Raw genomic sequence first — 23023 nt, 5'->3', positions numbered from 1 at the left:
TCTCCCCAGTACCTATATAGTCCAACCACTTATTGCATTTATTTTCAGGATGGATTCTGAAATACTTTCCCTTTTATTTATTTTTAAATGTTATGTGTGCTTGTCTCTATTTTCCTATAATGAACATATATTGTCTCTGCAGTGAGAAAAAGTCTTTCTAAAAATGTTTTAAATTACATACTTAAAATATGAACATAATCAAGACATAAACATTGTCAGAGTATCTCTAGTATGATCCAGGGGAGACAGTGCCTGGATCTACAAACAAGAGCATTTAGCGGTGGGATAGGCATGTCCCTCCAGTGAAGATGAATGGACTGGGATATCAGGCTTGATGGTATCCATGAAAAATGACCAACTAAGTTCCTTTAGTCTGATTTTATACTCTTCAAACAATGGCCTGATTATAATTTTACTTCCCTATGTAGATTTTCTCAAAAAAATGTTCTTTTGAGTACCTAATGCCACTAAGTAAGGCATTCTCTTAACTGAAGCTATCTTGGCTAGATATATCCAAGGCAAACACACAGTTCCAATCTTTAGCAGTTATAGCATGAAATACAAAACATGGGATTTAATCTTATCCTATAAATAGCAATATAAAACATTTAAATCAAAATAATTGTATCTAGGCCGGGCATGGTGGCTCACGCCTGTAATCCTAGCTCTCTGGGAGGCCGAGGCGGGCGGATTGCTCGAGGTCAGGAGTTCGAAACCAGCCTGAACAAGAGCGAGACCCCGTCTCTACTATAAAAATAGAAAGAAATTAATTGGCCAACTAATATATATATATATAAAAAATTAGCTGGGCATGGTGGCGCATGCCTGTAGTCCCAGCTACTCGGGAGGCTGAGGCAGAAGGATTGCTTGAGCCAGGAGATTGAGGTTGCTGTGAGCTAGGCTGACGCCATGTCACTCACTCTAGCCTAGGCAACAAAGCGAGACTCTGTCTCAAAAAAAAAAAAAAAAAATTGTATCTGGCCGGGCGTGGGGGATCATGCCTATAATCCTAGCACTCTGGGAGGCTGAGGTGGGAGGATCGCTCACGATCAGGAGTTTGAAACCAGTCTGAACAAGAGTGAGACCCCGTCTCTACCAAAAATAGAAAGAAATTAATTGGCCAACTAGAAATATATAGAAAAAATTAGCCAGGCATGGTGGCGCATGCCTATAGTCCCAGCTACTCAGGAGGCTGAGGCAGAAGGATTGCTTAAACCCAGGAGTTTGAGGTTGCTGTGAGCTAAGCTGATGATGCCACGGCACTCTAGCCCGGGCAACAGAGTGAGATTCTGTCTCAAAAAAACAAAAAACCAATTGTATCCTAAGAAATAGTGAAAAAATATGTGAAGTACAGGTTAAGTATTTATAATCTGAAAATCCAAAATCTGAAATGCTCTGAAATCTGAAACTTTTTGAATACTGACATGCTACCACAAGCAGAAAATTACATGTGTATAAATACTTAACATAAACTTTGCTTCATGAAGAAATTTATTAAAAATATTGTATAAAACTACCTTCAGGATATGTGTATAAGTTATATATGGAGCATAAGTGAATTCTGTGTTTAGACTTGGGTTCCATCCCCAGGATAACTCATTATATATATGCAAATATTCTAAAATCTGAAATCCAAAACACTTCTGGCGCCAAGCATTTCAGATAAGGTATGTTCCACTGGTATGGTGTTTATAACATGCAGGTTAAATATGAAAGGGGCCACCACTTAAATTTTTCATTTTTGATACCATTTTTCCTTTCCCCTTAAAAAGTTTAATTACCTGTACCACCTTGGAAGAATCTGTCATTTGGTGACACACACTTTTATAGTTTATGTAGTATTCATTTTACAATGGCAAGTCTAGAATAGCACTGTTTAAAATATAAAAATGAGCCGGGCGCGGTGGCTCACGCCTGTAATCCTAGCTCTCTGGGAGGCTGAGGCGGGTGGATTGCTCGAGGTCGGGAGTTCGAAACCAGCCTGAGCAAGAGCGAGACCCCGTCTCTACTATAAATAGAAAGAAACTAATTGGCCAACTAATATATATAAAAAAATTAGCCGGGCATGGTGGCTCATGCCTGTAGTCCCAGCTACTCGGGAGGCTGAGGCAGGAGGATCGCTTGAGCCCAGGAGTTTGAGGTTGCTGTGAGCTAGGCTGACGCCATGGCACTCACTCTAGCCTAGGCAACAAAGCGAGACTCTGTCTCAAAAAAAAAAAAAAAAAAAAAATATAAAAATGTTCTATATCTTCACTGTACAATTTGGTAGCCACACACCATATAAACTATCAAGCATTTAAAATGTAGCTACTTTGACTAAGGAATGAATCTTAAATTTATTTAATTTTAATTAACTTAGATTTAAATAACCACAGAGACTACTGAGTACTTGAAATGTGGCTACCCTGACTAGGGAATGAATTATTACATTTCATTTAATTTTAATTAATTTAAATAGCCACATGTGGCTAGTGGTTAACATATTGAACAGAGCTGGCCTGAAAGAATCCTCATATATCATTTATATCAATTCTCTTTTTTTTTTTTAGAATTGAGAAAACTGAGCCCATTAATCCACAGCTTACCTCTGGCCATTCATTAATATAAAATTACGCTTTGAAATTTTGCAAGGTCAATAATATTGCACACGAAGCACAGAGTATGCCCACTGTTCCAAGAATCTTACCTGGAAGTAGTTGCAGTGTGCGTAGGAAGAGGCAGTGGGAGTGACACAACTACTTAGAGCATCCATGTGGGTAGAAGGAGAACAGCACTGTAGCACAGCTGGAACAAATTCAAACACAGACAAGCCATCAACGAAAATAAACCTGTATAGCATCCAAGGAGCACCCTCTTTCAACCTGGAAAGAACTCCAAATTTGAAGAACTTCCTCTGTTTGTCTAACAAAATGATATTTAGTCCAATTAGGTGCTATTATTTATTGAAAACTAATTTTAAAAGTCTTTAAAAGGGCCTTGTCTATTTTTATAAATGATTTCTTCAGCACATAAACACTGTTAACCTTTCTAACCAAACATTTATTCTTATTGAAAGTAATTTCATTTTATTGAAAATATCAGAATATACTTGAAATTCCAAAATAATTGTTTTATTTACTTTAACAGTAACAACCAATTGGACAGGGGAGTGTTTTAAAAGATTAAGTATAAATATTCTCCAAATATTCTACCATTAAACAGCCCATCCAGTAGAAATACATGTAAAATGTTTTAATCATTCAGACAAGTGGTTAGGAATGCAGATCCTAGAGCCAGACTGCCTGGCTTTGAAGCACAGCTCCACCATTTAAAAGTTGTGCAATTTTGAGTATGGTTAATCTCTTTGAGCCTCAGTTTCTATATCCTATTAAAATAGGGACAATAATAGAGCCCACCTAATATGGCAGTTGTGAGGAATGAATGAACTAATATGCACAAAGAACTTAGAATAGTACTGGCAGAAAGTAAGCAATCAATAAATGTTAGCTGCTATTATTTTAACTAAAGAAATGCACTTTCCAAATTTTCCCTTTGTAGTTAGAACATCATGAAAAGACTGAACTCTTTGTACTAGGATAGTTACACTTACAGACGCAGACTTAATAATAGGTTGAGTCTCCTCTTTTCCAGACAGAGAGATTCTCCAGTATGAATGAGAATCTGTTATAACATCGCAATTTTGGATTAAACAGATGATGATATACATTGAGTGCCTATATGTTCCAGGCACAGTAGCAGATACTTTGCATATATTGTGTTTACAAAATAAGTAAACCAAAGCTCAGCAGTATTAATTTGCCAAAAGTCACAAAGCTGGTAGTGACAGAGATAGTACTCAAACTCCAAGGCACAAGTTCTACAATATACCACACTACTTCCCCCTAAGTCTTCCTTCTTCCTGAACTTCTAGTAACATTTTAATTTTACTAGAACTCTACTTGTTGAATATCTTTAAAGGTGTCTTTATTATAAGGTGGCAACTTTCCCTTTTTATGTTCACATTTTTCATGTTTGATGTGCTAATAAAATTACTAAATAATCTCATTCCTTAATCTTTGAAAGGAAATTAACCTAAGAATTGTAAAAACTTAACTGAAATGCTTCCCTATTTCTTCATTATTGACTACTGAGTTTTGAAATGTCAGAAGTTCATAAAGGCATACTAAAAATAAATATTTTCTCATTGTATCCTGTGCAATTTAAGGCATTAAATTTTGTACATAGAAAGAAAACTTGAAATAATGCAAAGAATTCCAGTTCAGATATAAACGTTGATATTTTCTGAATATGACTTTTTAAAAATTTCAGTGACAAAAAAGCCATACATTACTAAGATTGCCTCATAAAATTCAAGCTATTGTCACTTCCAACATATGTTAGGCAAACAGGTTTTTAAATTTGATCCTTCGGAGCTTATTCAAATATACAATTAAAATGTTTTGGGTGGGCATGGTAGCTCATGCCTATAATCCTACCACTTTGGGAGGCTGGGGGGGGTGTCGTTTAAGCTCAGGAGTTCAAGACCAGCCTGAGTAAGAGTGAGACCCTGTCTCTACTAAAAAAAATAGAAAGAAATTAGCTAGACAACTAAAAAAAAAATATATATATATATATATAGCCAGGGCAACAGAGTGAGACTCTGTCTCAAAAAAAAAAAATGTTTTGGATTTGAATTTGATTTCCCAAGGTATTTGAAAGCACAGATATCCTGGGAAATTAACAGAATCCAAGTAGCTAAACACCAAGCAGGGTCTGCAGGGTTTGCTGAAACTGAAAAAGGTATACACTTTTTTTTTCTAGAGTTGTAACAGCGATGGAAAACTCAGCCCCCTAGTGGCAGGAAAAGACTTAAGCGTTGTAGGTTCATTCCATCAGAGTACCAAAAAGCAGTGTTTCGCTCTGTAATCCTAGCTCTCTGGGAGGCCGAGGCGGGCGGATCGCTCGAGGTCAGGAGTTCGAAACCAGCCTGAGCAAGAGCGAGACCTCATCTCTACTATAAATAGAAAGAAATTAATTGGCCAACTAACATATATAGAAAAAATTAGCCGGGCATGGTGGCGTGTGCCTGTAGTCCCAGCTATTCGGGAGGCTGAGGCAGGAGGATCGCTTGAGCCCAGGAGTTTGAGGTTGCTGTGAGCTAGGCTGACGCCATGGCACTCACTCTAGCCTGGGCAACAAAGTGAGACGCTGTCTCATAAAATAAATAAATAAATAAATAAAAGAGAGTTCTTAAAAAAAAAAATAGCAGTGTTTCATTACAAATAAATCAATGAAGGGTGTTAGCTTTATTTTACCGATACATCTATGTTCTGAATTCATTGGTTACACATTTTGAATAGCTGTTAAAATGCACTTTAAAATAAATTTATTGGAGAAATAAAGGAACTACAACATGCACCAGAGAATATGTTAAAAAATATCTGACAGCTGATTTGGTGTCTTAGAAACAGCAAAATAGTAAATATTCTTTAAAGTGTCCAGCAACAAATGGAAAGTAGAAAGGTACTGATATGAAAAAAAGGAGGATTCTAATAGATTATAATCCAAAAAGATTCCTCAATGGCTATTTCCTTACTAGTGCAGTCCTACTATGTATCGTCAACAAAATAGAACAAAGTATTAATAAGTTCACTGAGTATGAAAAACCTAGGTATAGAAATCCAACTATGTGCTTAGTATAAGACAAATTAATCTACTGTGCATGTGCATTATGAAAGTACTAACATTTATAAAACCGAATTTATCACTATGTCCTAAGACATATTCATCTCTATAAAGATAATTTCAGTGTCTTCCTGAAGGCAGTGTTCACTTAAGGCATTAAACTGCATGTAGACACTGGGAACAGTGGCTCACACCTGTACTCCCAGCAACAAGGAAAGCTGAGGCAAGAGGATCACTTGAGACCAGGAGTTCAAGACCAGCCTGAGCAACATAGCGAGATCCCATCTCTAAAAAATATTTTTAAAATTAGTGGGGAGTGGTGGCATGTGCCTGTAGTCCCAGCTACACAGGAGGCTGAGGTGGGAGGATCACTTGAGCCCAAGATTTTGAGGCTGTAGAAGCTACGATCACACCACTGCGCTCCAGTTTGGGCAACAGAGTGAAACCTTATCTCTAAAAAAAAAGAAAAAAAGGCAAAGGTAATAAATAATAAATTGCATGAAGAAGTAAAAACTGCAAAGAACAGAATTCAATTTCAGATATAAGAGTTGGTAACATTTTCTAAAAAAATGTCTAATAAAAGATGTTAAAGCCAGAATTATTAAAAATGATCACTCCTACTATAGGCAAGGCAAACGAGTTCATATATTTTACCCTACGCAGGTAATTCAAATATAGAATTTAAATGTTTTGGGGCCAGGCGTGGTGGCTCACACCTGTAATACTAGCATTCTGGGAGGCCGAGGTGAGAGGATCACTTGAGCTCAGGAGTTGGAGACCAGCCTCAGCAAGAGCGAGACCCCAACTCTACTAAAAAGAGAGAGAAATTAGCCAGACAACTAAAAATAGAAAAAATCAGCCTGGCATGGTGGTGCATGCCTGTAGTTCCAGTTACTCAGGAGGCTGAGGCAGGAGGATCACTTGAGTCCAGGAGTTTGAGGTTGCTGTGAGCTAGCCTGACATCATGGCACTCTAGCCCGGGCAATAGAGCGAGACTGTCTCCAAAGAATTTTAATTGTTTTGGATCTGGATCTACTTCAGCATAGTACAGTGTCAACAGTGAGAAAATGCCTATTATTATAAATACTCAAAAGGAAAAACATCATGACAGTAAATTTAAAGATAACATCTATAACAACTATACCCCTAGCACCTCCTCATTTATGGTGAGGTAAAGAAAAGGTCTTCTTGAGTATAAACCCAAAAGAAGTGAAAGCAGGCATTTGAAAAGATATTTGTACACTCACGTCCATTGCAGCAATATTCACAAATGCAGGTAGAATTTGTGGTAGAAGGTAGAAGCAATCAAATGTCCATCAACAGATGAATGGGTAAACAAAATGTGGTACATATATATAATGGAATATTATTCAGTCTTAAAAAGGGAGGGAATTTTAACATACACTACAATATGGAGAAGACTTGAAAACATTAAGCTAAGTGAAATAAGTTGGTCATGAAAGGACAAATATTGTATAATTCCTCATATGAGGTTCCTAGAATAGTCAAATTCATTGAAACCAAAAGTAGATTAGAGATTTCCAGGGGCTGAGTGGAAGGGGGAATGGGAAGCTATTGCTTAACTCGTACAGAGTTTCATCTGGGTGATGAAAAGTTTTAGAAATAGTGGTAATGGTTGCACAATATTGTGAATGTAATTAGTGCCAATGAATTACACATTTAAAAATAGTTGGTCGGGCGCAGTGGCTCACACCTGTAATCCTAGCACTCTGGGAGGCCGAGGCGGGAGGATTGCTCGAGGTTAGGAGTTTGAAACCAGCCTGAGCAAGAGCAAGACCCCATCTCTACTATAAATGGAAATAAATTAATTGGCCAACTAATATATATATAGAAAAAATTAGTCGGGCACAGTGGCACATGCCTGTAGTCCCAGCTACTCGGGAGGCTGAGGCTGGAGGATCTCTTGAGCCCAGGAGACTGAGGTTGCTGTGAGCTAGGCTGATGCCACGGCACTCACTCTAGCCTGGGCAACAAAGTGAGACTCTGTCTCAAAAATAAATAAATAAATAAATAAAAATAGTTAAAGTGGTAAATTTATGTATTAAATATTGTATGATTGCAATTATATATTATTTAGTAAAATTCACAGAGACAGAAGGTAGAATGGCAGTTGTCAGGGGCAACCTCTCAACCTCAGTGGGAGGAAAGAATGGGAAGTTAGCATTTAACAGGCACAGAGTTTCAGTTGGGGAAGATGAAAAAGTTCAGGAGATGGATCATGGTAATGATGAATGTCCTTAATGCCACAGAACAATACACTTAAAAATACTTAAAATGGTTAAGTTTTACGTGATGTATATTTCATCACAACAAAAAAGGCAAATATGATTGTACTTTTGCTTAGCACAATCTTATTTAGGTAATATGATTACCTCTCCATCTGTTAGGTAAGGAGAGCTTTCTGGTGCCAAGTCTCTCTTTTCCATAAGTACAAAATCAGGTCTTTTCAGAGAAACTGACAATGTAGGCTACCTGAGCATGACAGGAACAACACTAAAAAGCTTTTATAATTCCATATTCTATATTTGTTTATGTAAATAATATAGGATTAGAAGCCTAAAAATTAAACCTTTAGAATTTAAATGAAATTTAAAACAATAATAAGCAACGCTTTGTGTCCAAGGGTCAATTCAGAAAAAATTTAAATAATGATAGGGCTAAGTGGTAGCTTACACCCCATAATTCTAGTGCTCTGGGAAGCTGAGGCTGGAGGATGGCTTGGGCCCAGGAGTTCAAGCGTGGCCAACACAGTGGGACCACACCTCTACAAAAAATTTTAAAAATTAGCTAGGCACGGTAGCATGTGTAGTCCTAGCTACTCAGAAGGCTGAGACAGGAGGATCCTTTGAGTCTAGGAGTTTGAGGTTATAATGAGCTGTGATTGTGCCACTGCACTCCAGCCTGAGTGGGAATAATAACAATAATAATGGGATATACTCTTTTTTTTGTTTGATTTTTGAGACAGAGTCTCGCTTTGTTGCCCAGGCTAGAGTGAGTGACATGGCGTCAGCCTAGCTCACAGCAACCTCAAACTCCTGGGCTCAAGCAATCCTCCTGCCTCTGCCTCCCAAGTAGCTGGGACTATAGGCATGCACCACCATTCCTGGCTAATTTTTTCTATATATATATTAGTTGGCCAATTAATTTCTTTCTATTTATAGTAGAGACGGGGTCTTGCTCTTGCTCAGGCTGGTTTTGAACTCCTGACCTCGAGCAATCCGCCTGCCTCGGCGAGCGCCTCTAGCTCAGAGTGCTAGGATTACAGGTGTGATCCACCTCACCTGGCCAGGATATACTTTTTAAAATAAAAAGTATCATTTGTACCTTAGGGCAAAGCATATATTCTTATAAATTTCTTTATTTAGCCATTAAAGAGTTAATACCTAGGCTAATCTAAAAGATAGTTTTTAAAATATTTTATCCTTTACATGTAAATAGTGTTTAAATTTTACAAAGTTTATCCACATACATTCATTCATTTAATTCCTGACCCAAACTATTATGGCCACTTTATAAAAGGATAAATTGAGAATGAGTGACATGAAATAAGCCACTGAAGTTCACGTCTAATGATTAATGGCAAAGCTGAGATTAGAACTAGCTCATCCCATTCAATAAATTATTTACTAAGGACCCATTATAGCCAAGCACTATGCTAGAGATAGGGGGATAAATAAATTAATTAGAGGCAATCCTACTCCCTGGAGCCCCCAAACTAGACTCCCACTCTAGCAGTTGGAGTGTATGTTCTCTCTGCTTGGACAAGCTGAGTCAATCACCCAGAGTAATCCCAATGCCACCAGCAGCATATAAGGGTAGATCGCTCTGCCAACTCCTGTTGTCTATCCTACCTGGGAATAATTAACTCTGGGGAAGAGACATATCAGGAAAAAATTGTCTCAAAAGAAAAACGAAACAAAAAAACAAAAGACCCTCTTTACGAGAGGCAGGTAGGCAGTAGAACACAGTGGCCAAAAGAACAGATTCTTGAGTCATTGCTTGGGTATATTTCCCAGCCTGCCACTTACTAGTTGTGCCTTAGTTTCTTCATCTATAAAATTAGGATAATTACACTATGTATTTTATGAGATTGTTGTGAGGATTAAATAAGTGAATATTTGAAAAGTACTCAGAAGAGGTGCCTGGTCATAGTGATTGCTATATAACTATTTGTTAAAATATGAGATGAAAGGCAGCTACAATTTGCTTATTGCTGCTTTGAGTTCAAAACTTAACTTTGAAAAATTGACAAAGATGATTTTGATTCAATTCAGCATTACAACATTAGTCTATGAAAAATAATTCCTCAATACCGGCATCTCTATATAAATATGACTGTATGAATATTCTTTTTTTTTTTTTTTTTTGAGACAGAGTCTCACTCTGTTGCCTGGGCTAGAGTGTCATGGCGTCAGCCTAGCTCACAGTAACCTCAAACTCCTGGGCTCAAGCAATCCTCCTGCATCAGCTTCCCGAGTAGCTGGGACTAAAGCATGTGCCACCATGCCCAGCTAATTTTTTTTAACTTATTTATTTATTTATTGCATACAGAAGTATATAATCAAGATCTTGACCAGCTAATTTTTTCTATATTTTTTTTTAGTTGGCCAATTAATTTCTTTCCACAGCAAGTCTCTAAAGCAATTTCTTTCAAGAGCAAGTCTCGCTCTTGCTCAGGCTGGTTTTGAACTCCTGACCTTGAGCGATACTCGTGCCTCAGCTTCCCAGAGTGCTAGGATTACAGGCGTGAGCCACCATGCCTGGCCTGAACTTTTTTTTTTTTTTTTTTTTTGAGACAGAGTCTCACTCTGTTGCCCAGGCTAGAGTGAGTGCCGTGGTGTCAGCCTAGCTCACAGCAACCTCAAACTCCTGGGCTCAAGCAATCCTGCCTTGTCCCAAGTAGCTGGGACTACTACAGGCATGTGACACCATGCCCGGCTAATTTTTTTTCTCTATATATATTAGTTAGCCAATTAATTTCTTTCTATTTATAGTAGAGATGGGGTCTCGCTCTTGCTCAGGCTGGTTTTGAACTCCTGACCTCGAGCATCCACCCGCCTTGGCCTCCCAGAGTGCTAGGATTACAGGCATGAGCCACCGTGCCCGGCCTGAATATTCTTAATGTATATTCAAATACATAGTAGAGAATAAGTAAAATAAAAAAAAATAATAATAAAAAGTAGAGAATAAGTAAAATAAAAAAAAAGAAAAAATAAAATAAAAAGTAAAATAAAAATAAAAAAAATAAAATAAAATAAAAAACTTCAAAAAATGAAGTTTTTGGCTAGACACTGTGGCTCATGCTTGTAATCCCAGCATTTTGGGAGGTTGATGCAAGAGGATCACTTAAGCCCAGAAGTTCGAGACCAGCCAGACAACATGGCAGAACCTGTCTCTACAAAGAATAAATAAAATGAAATATAAAAGAAGGAAATTAAATTATAGTAGCACCTTGCAAAAATAACATCAGAGGAAAAAAACTGAATTCTAGATAAGACAAGACTAAAAAGAGTCAAATAATATTGGATCTATGACATTTTGTCTTTGAAGGAGTGATAAGAACAGAAAAAAATGTAAATGAGCAAGGCAAGAAAAACTGACATTTCAAGGGAAGAAAAACAAATATAAAAAATATGATCCTGGCCGGGCGTGGTGGCTCAAGCCTGTAATCCTAGCACTCTGGGAGGCCGAGGCAGGTGGATTGTTTGAGGTCAGGAGTTCAAAACCAGCCTGAGCAAGAGCGAGACCCCATCTCTACTATAAATGAAAATAAATGGCTGGGCGTGGTGGCTCATGCCTGTAATCCTAGCACTCTGGGAGGCTGAGGCGGGAGGACTGCTCGAGGTCGGGAGTTTGAAACCAGCCTGAGCGAGACCCCGTCTCTAATAAAAATAGAAATTAATTGACCAACTAATAATATATATACAAAAAATTAGCCGGGCATGGTGGTGCATGCCTGTAGTCCCAGCTACTTGGGAGGCTGAGGCAGGAAGATTGCTTGAGCCCAGGAGTTTGAGGTTGCTGTGAGCTAGGCTGACGCCATGTCACTCACTCTAGCCCAGGCAACAAAGTGAGACTCTGTCTCAAAAATTAATTAATTAATTAATTGGCCAACTAATATATATGTATAGAAAAAATTAGCTGGACATGGTGGCGCATGCCTGTAGTCCTAGCTACTCGGGAGGCTGAGGTAGCAGGATTGCTTGAGCCCAGGAGTTTGAGGTTGCTGTGAGCTAGGCTGACACCACGGCACTCACTCTAGCCTTGGCAACAAAGCGAGACTGTCTCAAAAAACAAAAAAATATGATCCTGTTTGTTGCTGTACATAAGATAACTTATAACAGTAAGTACATGTTTCAGCCTGAGCATGAGTGAGACCCCATCTCTACTAGAAATAGAAAGAAATTAGCTAGACAACTAAAAATATATAGAGAAAAAAATTAGCCAGGCATGGTAGTGCATGCCTGTAGTCCCAGCTACTCGGGATGCTGAGGCAGTAGGATTGCTTGAGCCCAGGAGTTTGAGGTTGCTGTGAGCTCGGCTGATGCCATAGCACTCTAACCTGGGCAACGGAGTGAGACTCTGTCTCAAAGAAAATAATAATAATAACGAGTCATTTTATTTGTCTGATAGCAATTTTTTAGTTTCAGTGTTGGCTTTACTAGAGAAATTAATAATTTATTAAATATTACAAAATGTATTGGTTATACTTGAAGACCAGATCCAATTTCATTTTTAACACAACTTTTTAATGAAATTGGGTGTTGCTTTTCATTAAAATTTGACCCAAATCTCAAGTCACATAGTTCATTTTGAAAGGACTCAAATATAACCATTACTTCAAAATTAGTCCCTTTGTTATGACTTAGCTGAATTTGGAAGTAATTATTATCTTGTTTCTGAGAATGATATTCTGTGTAACTCTGGGTAAGTCATTTGTAATACTCTTCATAAATAGGTATTCATTAAATATTGGTTAAATTGCTCAAACTTTTTGTTTCCTTCACCCATAATTTGGAGGATTAGGTACTTGTATTGTTATGGCATTTTCTTCTCCACTGCCAGTCTTTTACATTTAACAATGTAAGTTTTTATTTATATATTACAGTATTTCAGAATGTTCAAAGCAGTTTTGCCTGTATTATATCATAGAACTACTCTATGTATTTGAAGTCATCATGAGATTTCTTATTCTCATAATCTCAGAAACCTTGTAGTTATTTCAATTATTTCTATTAAAGATAAAACAAAAATTCAGATAACACAAGATTCTATTTTATATGTGCTGTATACTATCAAAATATCAGCAGCACTTACTTGTTCCTTTTTTTACTTTCTCCTTCCTAAATCCTTACCTTGAACTCTTAGAGACAACTCTCAATTTATAAGTTTACATCAAGCTTAAATATCTTTAAAATAACATTTCTAAAATCATAATTTAACAAATAGCATTTCTATAATGAATGAATAATATTAACTACTTGCATTGTTTTCTGGTGAATAATATATAAGTGCTTCTCATAAAATTTAGAACTAAGAGTTTCTATGAGGACTAATAGAACTTGGAATGTATTTGCCCACAGAAATCACATCACACAGGCTAATGTAGCTCCTAAATAAGACTATAACCATTTCATATGCCTTAAGTACAGGACTAATAGTAATATAGAACCCAACTACCTCATCTACTATTTCCAAAGGAAAATGTCTCCAAAATTCCAAATTTTGAAGGCCAGAGTACATTTCTACATCTTCTTGCTTCAGTCCTTCCAAATTTCAACTCCACGGAAACCTCTGGGTCTTTAGTAGTTTGAGAAAAGGAAAAGAAAGGAAAGGGAAACATCTACTGGTGAAAGGAGGGATGCGGGGGAATTGTCCAGCTGGGCTACAGAATGGAAAGCAAGTGTAAGGGAGACAGAGATTGCCTCTCTCTATATATTCTAAGTGTACATGGAATGCAGCCAAAATCATAACTTAGATAGCAATGTTTAACTTGTTTATAAAGATAACGGATTAAACTCCCCAGTAATAAAAATATGATCCTGTTTGTTGCTATATATAAGATAACTTATAAACATGAACTTAGTCATCTTCTATTTTTAAAGATCACTTAAATATTTTTGTTCTTCAGGAAATAGCTGCAAATCTGTAAAATACTAGGCCTCAACCATTTTCTACATAAGATGGTAAAAAAAAATGTTTTTAAATTTCTAATAGGCAAAATGATTAAAAATGCTAAATCATCCTTGCTCCATATAATTCCTCTCTCTTTTCCTTCTCAACTCCATCCACCAAGAATAGCAGCTCTAAAAATCTATAAATCCCAAGCTAGTTTAAACTCTGGTTTTAATATCATTAAACTTAAACGTTTTGGGAAAATAAAGCCATCCCTTTGACTGCTATATTTGGGTAGAATGCAATAAGCCAAAAGTACAAGTATGTATTTGGATGTTAACTGCTAGAAAATAGTAAGTACTATTACAAATAGAACAGTCACCAGATTTACAATTTTAAAATGGCAACAAATTATTTAACTCCCTTTTCTAATTTACATTCTTTCCACTTATTTTAGCTTTTGGTTTAGTACTATCTGGGAGAAGTAGTCTACTGAAATACCTCCAGAGATTGCTTCCAGATTTACATAACTGAGAGAATTAAGGATTTGTTCTGTGAAGTTTAGATTTGGTCAAGGGGCCACACCTGGGGACTCGGAGGGCCACATGAGGCCCGGAGGCCACAGGTTCACCACCTCTGATTCTTAATTCATAGGGCAAAGGAACGTCCCCTTTCTTCTCTCTCTGGTCTTTTCTGAAAGCTTTGACCCTTGTCTTGTTTCTACTGCCCCATTTCATCACTCTGTAAAAAGTATACTACATGATGAAACACATGGCACTGCTATGGTGTTTCTGTAAAATAGAAAATACATTTGAATGAAGTGGTTAGACTATTATCTTGCAAAATGATATTTAAACACACACACACACACAACTTTTTTTTCCCAAGAAACAAAACAGATGGTCATTATAAGGATTCCCAGTTAGTGAGCTGGGATCTACCAGCATGTCCTCAATGCCCTTGGTTGAGTTCCAGGTCAGTTGTCATTGTCAGGTTTCTCCTCCGCTACAACTCCGTTCTTAGTTGGCTGGGATTAACACTGTAGGGATTCTACTGTTCACCACGTTTTTACTAAAGAATTTAATTTAGTTTTCAGAGGGTATGCTTTTTTATTAAACTTCATTTCTGAGATACTAAAATGATTTCATTATGAGGTAATCTCACCCATAAAATTAAAAAAAATATATAAAGTATATAATAGACATATAAATTTTAAAAAACAAAACCAAAAAAACTACTACAATAAGGGCAGAGTTAAAACAAGGTTCTGGGGTACTCGGTCTTAATTTTATAACTAGGACATATTTCAAGGATACAAAAGTTTCATCAAATACAACATACACTTTTATGCACCAACAAAATTTTCACAACCCTTAAGAATACAATCAAATTTTATATATTTGTTAGAAATATGTCATTCAGGCCGGGTGCGGTGGCTCACTCCTGTAATCCTAGCACTCTGGGAGGCCGAGGCAGGCGGATTGCTCGAGGTCAGGAGTTCAAAACCAGCCTGAGCAAGACTGAGACCTCATCTCTACTATAAAGAGAAAGAAATTAATTGGCCAACTAATATTTATAGAAAAAATTAGCTGGGCATGGTGGCACGTGCCTGTAGTCCCAGCTACTCGGGAGGCTGAGGCAGCAGGATTGCTTTAGCCCAGGAGTCTGAGATTGCTGTGAGCTAGGCTGACACCACGGCACTCACTCTAGCCTGGGCAACAAAGCGAGACTCTGTCTCAAAAAAAAAAAAAGAAATATGTCATTCTAAGAAATCTTTGACATTTCTTACATGCATATTCCTACTATTTGTATTTAAGTACACACAGATTAAAATGCATTTAAAAATATAAATGCTCATTGTAAAATACCTTAATAGAAGCCAGTGAACTTTCTCATACCTGTTGGATAGTAGGCTTGGGAGTACTGCGCTGAGGGTGTGTAGTTACTATACTTTTGGGAGGAGCTGACCATTGTTTGAGGACCTTGTTGAACGTGTACAGATGTGGCGCTGGGCTGCAGCGTATAGGTAACCTCAGTTGGAAACCTCTGCAGTACAGGAAATGGAACCCCTTTATCTGAAAAAGTGGGAGACGTATCCACTTGTCCAGGGTGCATTCCAAGGGAGTTCTGCCATGTTCTAGGAGGAATCGGGGTCCGATCTAAACCTTTCAGAGGGAAAGTACTGTGGTTGTGGGATGAAGTTGATACGTAGGAGTAAGGAGACAAACTATCTCTCCGGAACGACCGGTGAAATTGTCCTACAGCCACTGGTCCTGCATAAAAGAAGAAGAGCACATTTACTAATTTTACATTAGATTGCCATACTAAACCAAAGGTCATAAAATACACTATGCTTCACCAATCAGCCATTTTTAACATAAGAGAAGTTTAGTTTTGGTAAAATACAAGTTCAGAATCCAGAATATGAGACTGCACATATAATGCTGAAAGAATAATCAAATAAAATTTTGTTTGGCTCTGAATGTGACTGTCTTCAGAGATGAAGTGTCCAAACCCTAGCATTAAATCAAATGTTAAATTACATATTCAATGTTGCAAGCCTTTTACAGAAGATTCACCCATCTTACCTTTTACCTCAATTGACTGACACAGATTTTTTCCAATGCGTAAGCTACTCCCTAGAAATTTTCCAGTCTTTCAAACTATTTAGAAACATTAATAATAGGCATGAAAATAAGCATTCCACACAAAAGAAATAAGTGTGGAACATATAAGAATCACAACACAAACCAAAAAGAAATACAATGTTCTTTCCTCCCTTTTAATTTATTTTAAAATGATAATCTTTATAGAAAAGTCAGGCTTGAAAAGGTGATTTAGTTCTCTTCTTCATTCCTTAAAACAATCAATCATTTTCCATGGTCTTTTTGTCTTCAGAGCCTTTCTACTAGTGTGTCTTCCCAGATATCAGTGGCTCTCAAACATTGCTCTTTACACTTGAATTACCTGGAGTTTGTTAAAAATCCACTTATCCAGGCCCAGAGACTATGATACTTGCTTTCTCTTATCTAGCTAGTAGGGTAGAAAGGAATACCAAGTGGAGATAAGACCGAGAAAGGGAAACAGTATATAATGAGGAAAGGAAAAACAAAAATGGTGTAGGACTTATTTTATAGATTACGATTCTTAAACATAAACAAAGCTAGCCTAATTTATTCCTAAGAAGAGTTTTATATATTAAGGTATGTGGGCCAGCATGGTGGTTCATGCCTGTAATTCCAGCACCTTGGGGATCCAAAGTGGAAGGATGGCTTGAGCCCAGGAGTGCGAGACCAGCCTAGGCAACACAGAGAGACCCACTTTCTACAAAAATAAAAATAAAAATAAAAAAAGTTAGGCAGGCATGGTTGCACCTGCCTATAGTCTTAGCTACTGGGAGGCCAAAGTGGGAGGATCGCTTGAGCCCAGGAATTCAAGACTACAGTGAGCCATAATCACACCACTGCACTCCAGCCTGAGTGACAGAGCAAGAACATGTCTCTAAAAAATAAATAAAATTTTTTAAAAAACAAAGAAAGTATGTGTTTCACAAATTCCTTTCAACTCATTAAACTAACCTGTAAAACAAAGAAAACCTAATTTATGTGCTGCTCAAGTGTTAAACTACATATTGAAAGACGGCCCTCAAATATCTACTTTTCCAAATTAGATTGTAAATCCATTCTACCTGTTACACATAGCACATTCTTTTTCTGTTGTGTTTAATTTCCTTTAAAGAATAAAGCATTAATGTCAAAAATAAATATGTACACACATACAAACTATAAATTCTGAAGCCATGGAAATCAAGAGCTCTTTAATCTAAAGGGGAACAAAATCCTAGCTCAGAAGATTGAACGTATGCAAATGACAGGCCTCTTAAAACTACTTTTCATTTTTCCTTTAAAGTACAAAAAATAGTTTTTATGCTACTTGACTTGCAATTCCATACATACACACACTTTGAACTCACTATTGACAATCCCTGGTTTCCTAAAGAAATTTTTTTGCTCTCCGCAACAGGTGTTTCTGAGTGTCAAAATTACTCACTGCTTGATTGCTCCTTGGATACTTTACATGCCCAAAGTACATATTGCCTACAATGTGCAATAATAGCTCACTAGTCCCTCCTCTGCTCTCTTTAGGGATAAGCCGTTGCTGAATTTTCAGACTGTCAATAACATAAAACAGGTAATTAAAAATTATCTCCCTTGACTCAAATTCTGGCTTATATCTGAATTAAAACATAAATTCTACTTCTATCACGATAAACTCGGAGTGATGGCCAATTACCTATATTATATGTTGCTAAAATTAGAACACTGTCAGGATTACAACAGTATTCCTTTAAGCTTGTTTTTTAAAGAATTAAACACCTTCAGCTCTTACTTATTCTTCTGTTAAGGATTATCTCATAGGGCTCTATTCTGACCAACTTTACAAAGCATCATTTTATGTCTTCAGAACATCTTTTATTTTTTGAGGCAGAGTCTTGCCCTGTTGCCCTGGCTAGAGTATAGTAGCATCATCATAGTTCACAGCAACCTCAAACTGGCTCAAGCCATCCTCCTGCCTCAGCCTCCCCAATCGCTGGGACTACAGGCATGTGCCACCACACCTGACTAATTTATCTATTTTTAGTAAAATAGAAAAATAGGGTCTCACTCTTGCTCAGGCTGGTCTTGAACTCCTAACCTCAAGCGATTCTCCTGCCTCAGCCTCCCAGAGTGCTAGGATTACAGGCATGCCTAGCCGTTTTCAGAACATCTTTAAGATATATTTGGCAAAATTTGAATCCAGAATTCTGGAAATGTAGGGCAGGATGGATTTGTGTTCTTAAAATTTCTACTATTCCTTTTATGGAAACAAATCTGAACGAATCAATTTCCAGGAAAGAACCCCAAAACTTGCCTCCTGAAAGCTTGGTATCCTTAGGCAAAGACAGATTATCTACTTCTCAGACTTGTTACTTAGTTTAGACTGTTTTAACAAATATGGTAAACTGCCACCAAAAACTAACAAAAGTGGACCAAAAAAAGGAAAAACATGTGCTCTTTATACTTCTTATCAAGTATATTCTTGAAAAGTGAACAAGACCATTGGCCCAGTGGATTTAAATAAGAGAATTAGGTCCTAAAACAGAGGATTCTATTGTAAAAAGAGATAGAAGTATTCAAACCATAAACTGAAGTAGAACAACAGAAAACAAAATAGAAACTAAGAAGTAGCAGTGAGTCTGGACCCTGGGGCTCATGCCTATAATCCCAGTGCTTTGGGAGGATCACTGGAGGCCAGAATTTTGTGGCTGCAGTGAGCTCACAGGACTGCACTCCAGCTCTGGGCAACAGAGTGAGACCCCATCTCTAAAAAAAAAACAAGAAGAAGAAGAAGTAGCATCCTGGTCAGGCATGTAACCAAGGCAAGATTCAAATAGAATAAATATTAGGAAAAATAGAAGAACTAAGGACTTAGAACATAGAATGAGAACAAAGCAATGCTGTGTCAGTATTCTTGAACTTGTAGCAGAATTACATTCCACCTGAACTAGTAACACAATACTCTAGTCAATCAAATCTATGGTGTAGACAATCCACACCTGACATACCTTCTGCACATACCAACAGGTAGAATGGTAAAAACCAGAAATGCATGAAAACAATAATGACCTAGGTATATATGGATTGACATATTACCTATATTAAAAAGGCATGAATTAAATTTTATGTTTTTCAACAAACAGTAATCTTTAAAATGCTGAACTGAACTATAAATGCATAAAATCAGATTCCAGACAGCTCAAGTATTTCTTCAGTTAAAATGGATTCTACCTGTAGAATACAACTGGATTTAAGAAAGATGAGGGAAAAAGATCAGAAAAAAGCGAGCAAAAGTTGGTTTTTATGTGTGTACATATGTATGTTTCTTTCTTTGAAGTGGTTATCCCATTTCTCCCCAAAACACATTTTCCAGTCTTTTCTTCTTATACCCACCAAAAACACAACCTGAAATAAAAACCATGTCAGAGATTTTGCCAAATGTATGCAATGATATTATCTCCATTGCCTTTCTCCATACTATTCCCTACCAAAATCAGTGGAAATCACATGGAAGTGCCTTAATATTCTTTTAGAATTCCTTTAGAACATTCCTATGCCACTGCTATTTTTCAACTTGTTACTAGAACTCCAATCTCTTATCTTCCAAACTCCACAGACCACAACCTAGTCCCTTATCTTCTAAATTCCAAATGAACAAAGTACTATGTCATTCATAACCTTGGGCCTAGGATAAAGTGAACATAATGTTATTTTATTTGCATATTTAAATTTTTTCCATAACTCAAAAATAACCTAGACTTCTTTATGTTAAATCTATGTTAACATGCTGGATATGTTTCTATTACTCTCCTAGTTGAAAATGAAGAATTAATTCTTATTATTATATCCTGTTGATTTCTTGGTATACTGCTTTATATCATGAACTTGTTAAATAGGGAAAGGCAATATTGCCACCCTCACCTTTTTGGAAGAGGGGGAAGAGCATCGGAAATCAAGTCCATAAAACAATGTAGTATCACAGAAGGTTTCTGAGCTTTGGCTAAATACATATTTACAAAGTTTTTTCCATACTTAAAGACTGTAGCTAATAGTGAAAAATTCAAGAGCTGTAAATATGAGCTTTCTAAAATTCTTTTTAACTAAAACCTGACAGCTGAAAACCGTTTTTGCCTTATGTTTGTCTAACCATCATCACACCTTAAGTAAGCATCAAGCTCTAATGAGCTACAACGAAAGAAACCTTTAACCAATTCATTCTACATAGAAACAATATCTTGTAAATGAATCTATTATTATATTTTTGCTCTTAAGATAAATAATGTCTACCATTCTACACATCACTTGGAACCTTAAATTTGATTACCGTCCTAACACTTCTTCTAAGATTTCTTAGAAGTGTCAATAGGTGGAAGGTGGCATGCCTCTTCAAGGGCAAACTTCCACTCAAGGCACCTCTTCCGAAACTTTCCCTTAGTTGGTATAATATTCTAAGTTTTCTTGGTTGCAACTTTTTTCCTTCCCACTCTAACCAGTAGGGTGACTCTGTTCTGCTTCCCTTTGAAGCAAAAGAGACCCTTCCGTGTTTCTTTCAGACCCAGTGCTTCTAATAAGGGCTACTTATTCTAGATGTTCAAAGTGGAGAGCCTGGGTCTCAGGAAGGTAAATGGCTAATGGAGGTATGCAAGTAGGTAAACTCTTAGGGTTCAAACTCTCCGGGTTTCAGCTCTTGCGAAGAGTAGAAAGCAAGCCTGAAGCAGAGGTCCCTTTTGCTGCTACTGGACTCAGAAGGGGCTAAATGCTTCCGGACTCTTTCCAGAGGAGGTACTGGTGGCCACAGGCTGCGGGTGCTAGTGAGAATCTCGAGGCGATGGGACCTACAGCCTCAGAGAGCACAGCGGAAAGTGGATCCCGGGCGCATTTCCGACACATCCAAGGTGAGGCTGCGCGGAAATGCGCTCCGAAGTGGCGGTTGCTCCCTGGCGCCCATGTGCCCCGCGATAGGCGAGGGCCGAGGCGCCCGACTCACCGTGCGGCTCCGGCCGGGGTCCGGCGGGCGGCAGTGGCGGCTCCTGGTGCTGCAGCGGGGAGGTGGAGGCCGAGGCCGAGGCCGAGGCGGAGGCCGACGTGATGAGGAGCCTCTGGAAGCGGTTGGGCGGGCGGCAGGGCACCTCCAGGCCGGCCGCCAGCTTGGCCTTATTGGCGCTGGTGAGCCTCTTGAGGTGCACGAGCAGCTGCGGCTGGTCGCGGCGGAAGTGCGGGCTGTGGAAGTGGTGGAGCGGCCCGTCGCCCGCCGGCCCGCCGCCCCCCGGCCCCGGCCCGGGCCCCGCCGCGCCCGGCCCGCCCAGCACCACCTTGCGGAAGCCGTAGAGATTGAGCTGGCGGATGAAGCTGGTGAAGTTGGTGGTTTTGAAGAGCTCGGGCTCGGCCCCCGCGGCCCCGACGCCGCCGGCCCCGCCAGCCCCGGCCCCGCCAGCTCCGGCGCCGGCCCCGGGCGGGCTGAGCAGCTCGGCCTCAAAGAGCGGCTGGTCAATGAGCAGCCCCTCGCCGCGGCCGTCCCAGCGGATCGAGCGGTACCGGGGGCTGTTCACCAACCGCCACAGCTTGGCGGGGAAGTTGTTGGGGTTGATAGGGGTGGAGAGCAGCGCCTCCTCCATCGCCCCCGCCCGGGCTCTGGGCCTCGCCCCGCCGAGCCTGGCTCTCCCACCCCGTTCTCGATCCCCCTGGCCTTCGCTTCGCCCTGCCCCCTCCTGCCAGCGCCCGGCCGCCGCGGACTCGGGGACCGTTGGCGCACAAGTCCCCGCTGCGCCCTGCAGCGCGGCCAATGGGGCCTCGAGTTCCCGCCGCGCGGCCCGACGCGGCGCGAGCCGGCCCTCCCCCTCGGCGGCCGCGCAGCCCGGCCAGCCCCAGCGCGACGCCCGCGGCGCGGGGACAGAGCCGCATTCCCTTGGTGTCCCCAAACTTCAGGCGGGGAAGGCTGCCCACCAGGGAGTTCTAAGCCCTGCAAAGAAAGAAGCCCGGTTATCCACCATGGAACACGAAGATTCTGTATTTCACCAAAGCCAGAGTGTGGGGATTTCGAATGCAGAAAGTGTGCCTTAGGCAATGCGAAATCGCTCATTCCGGAGAACAAAGCGCCTAACTCTGTAATCTTTGCTAACAGTTTAATTGCTCAGCTCTCCAGATAAAAATGGTGATGGTGGTGGACGTACAATATCTTGAGTCAACAAATTCACCTTTTAGGTAGTAGCATTTTATATGTTTTAAAATACACTCTTTTAAGCCAAAATTTTGCTTAGGACAATTTACACAAGGTTAGATGAGAAATGAGATGCCTAGGAGAAAGGAATCATGAGAATTTAAGTACAATCCCGTGTGCTTGCTCAACCAGATGGTGACATTTTAGACATTAAAGTAAACCTCACCTGAGAGAGGACAGAATTCTACAGAATCCATAAAAATAGATCCTATTCAATCAATAAATAAGAATATAACAAGAGCTGTGCTGATTAAACAAGAGGGGTCTATTTAAAAAATGGAAATTGTTGGAAGGGGTATAAACTTTCAGTCTTTTCTCATGGTCAAAGGAACAATGAGTATTAAGTTTTCTTAGACACTGAAGCGAATAAAAAGACCCAACAAAGCAGCACTAATATAGAGATTTTATT

At 39.0% G+C, this 23023-nt stretch overlaps 1 protein-coding gene across 1 annotated transcript in view; it reads right to left on the bottom strand.

Annotated features, from left to right (window-relative positions):
* The window catches only part of HSF5 (heat shock transcription factor 5), a 36366-nt gene extending 14354 nt beyond the window's left edge, over positions 1-22012 (bottom strand). Inside the window, exons 1-3 of the mRNA XM_012764810.3 lie at positions 21385-22012; positions 15699-16073; positions 2687-2784 (exon numbers count right to left, since the gene is read on the bottom strand). Of these exons, the coding sequence (XP_012620264.1) occupies positions 2687-2784; positions 15699-16073; positions 21385-22012 (1101 nt within the window). The remainder of the gene's footprint in view (positions 1-2686; positions 2785-15698; positions 16074-21384) is intronic.
* Positions 22013-23023: the final 1011 nt, after the last annotated feature.

Source organism: Microcebus murinus, chromosome 18 (assembly GCF_040939455.1).
Source record: "Microcebus murinus isolate Inina chromosome 18, M.murinus_Inina_mat1.0, whole genome shotgun sequence".
In the NCBI taxonomy this organism is placed as follows: domain Eukaryota; kingdom Metazoa; phylum Chordata; class Mammalia; order Primates; family Cheirogaleidae; genus Microcebus; species Microcebus murinus.
This window is presented reverse-complemented; position numbering and strand designations above follow the sequence as displayed.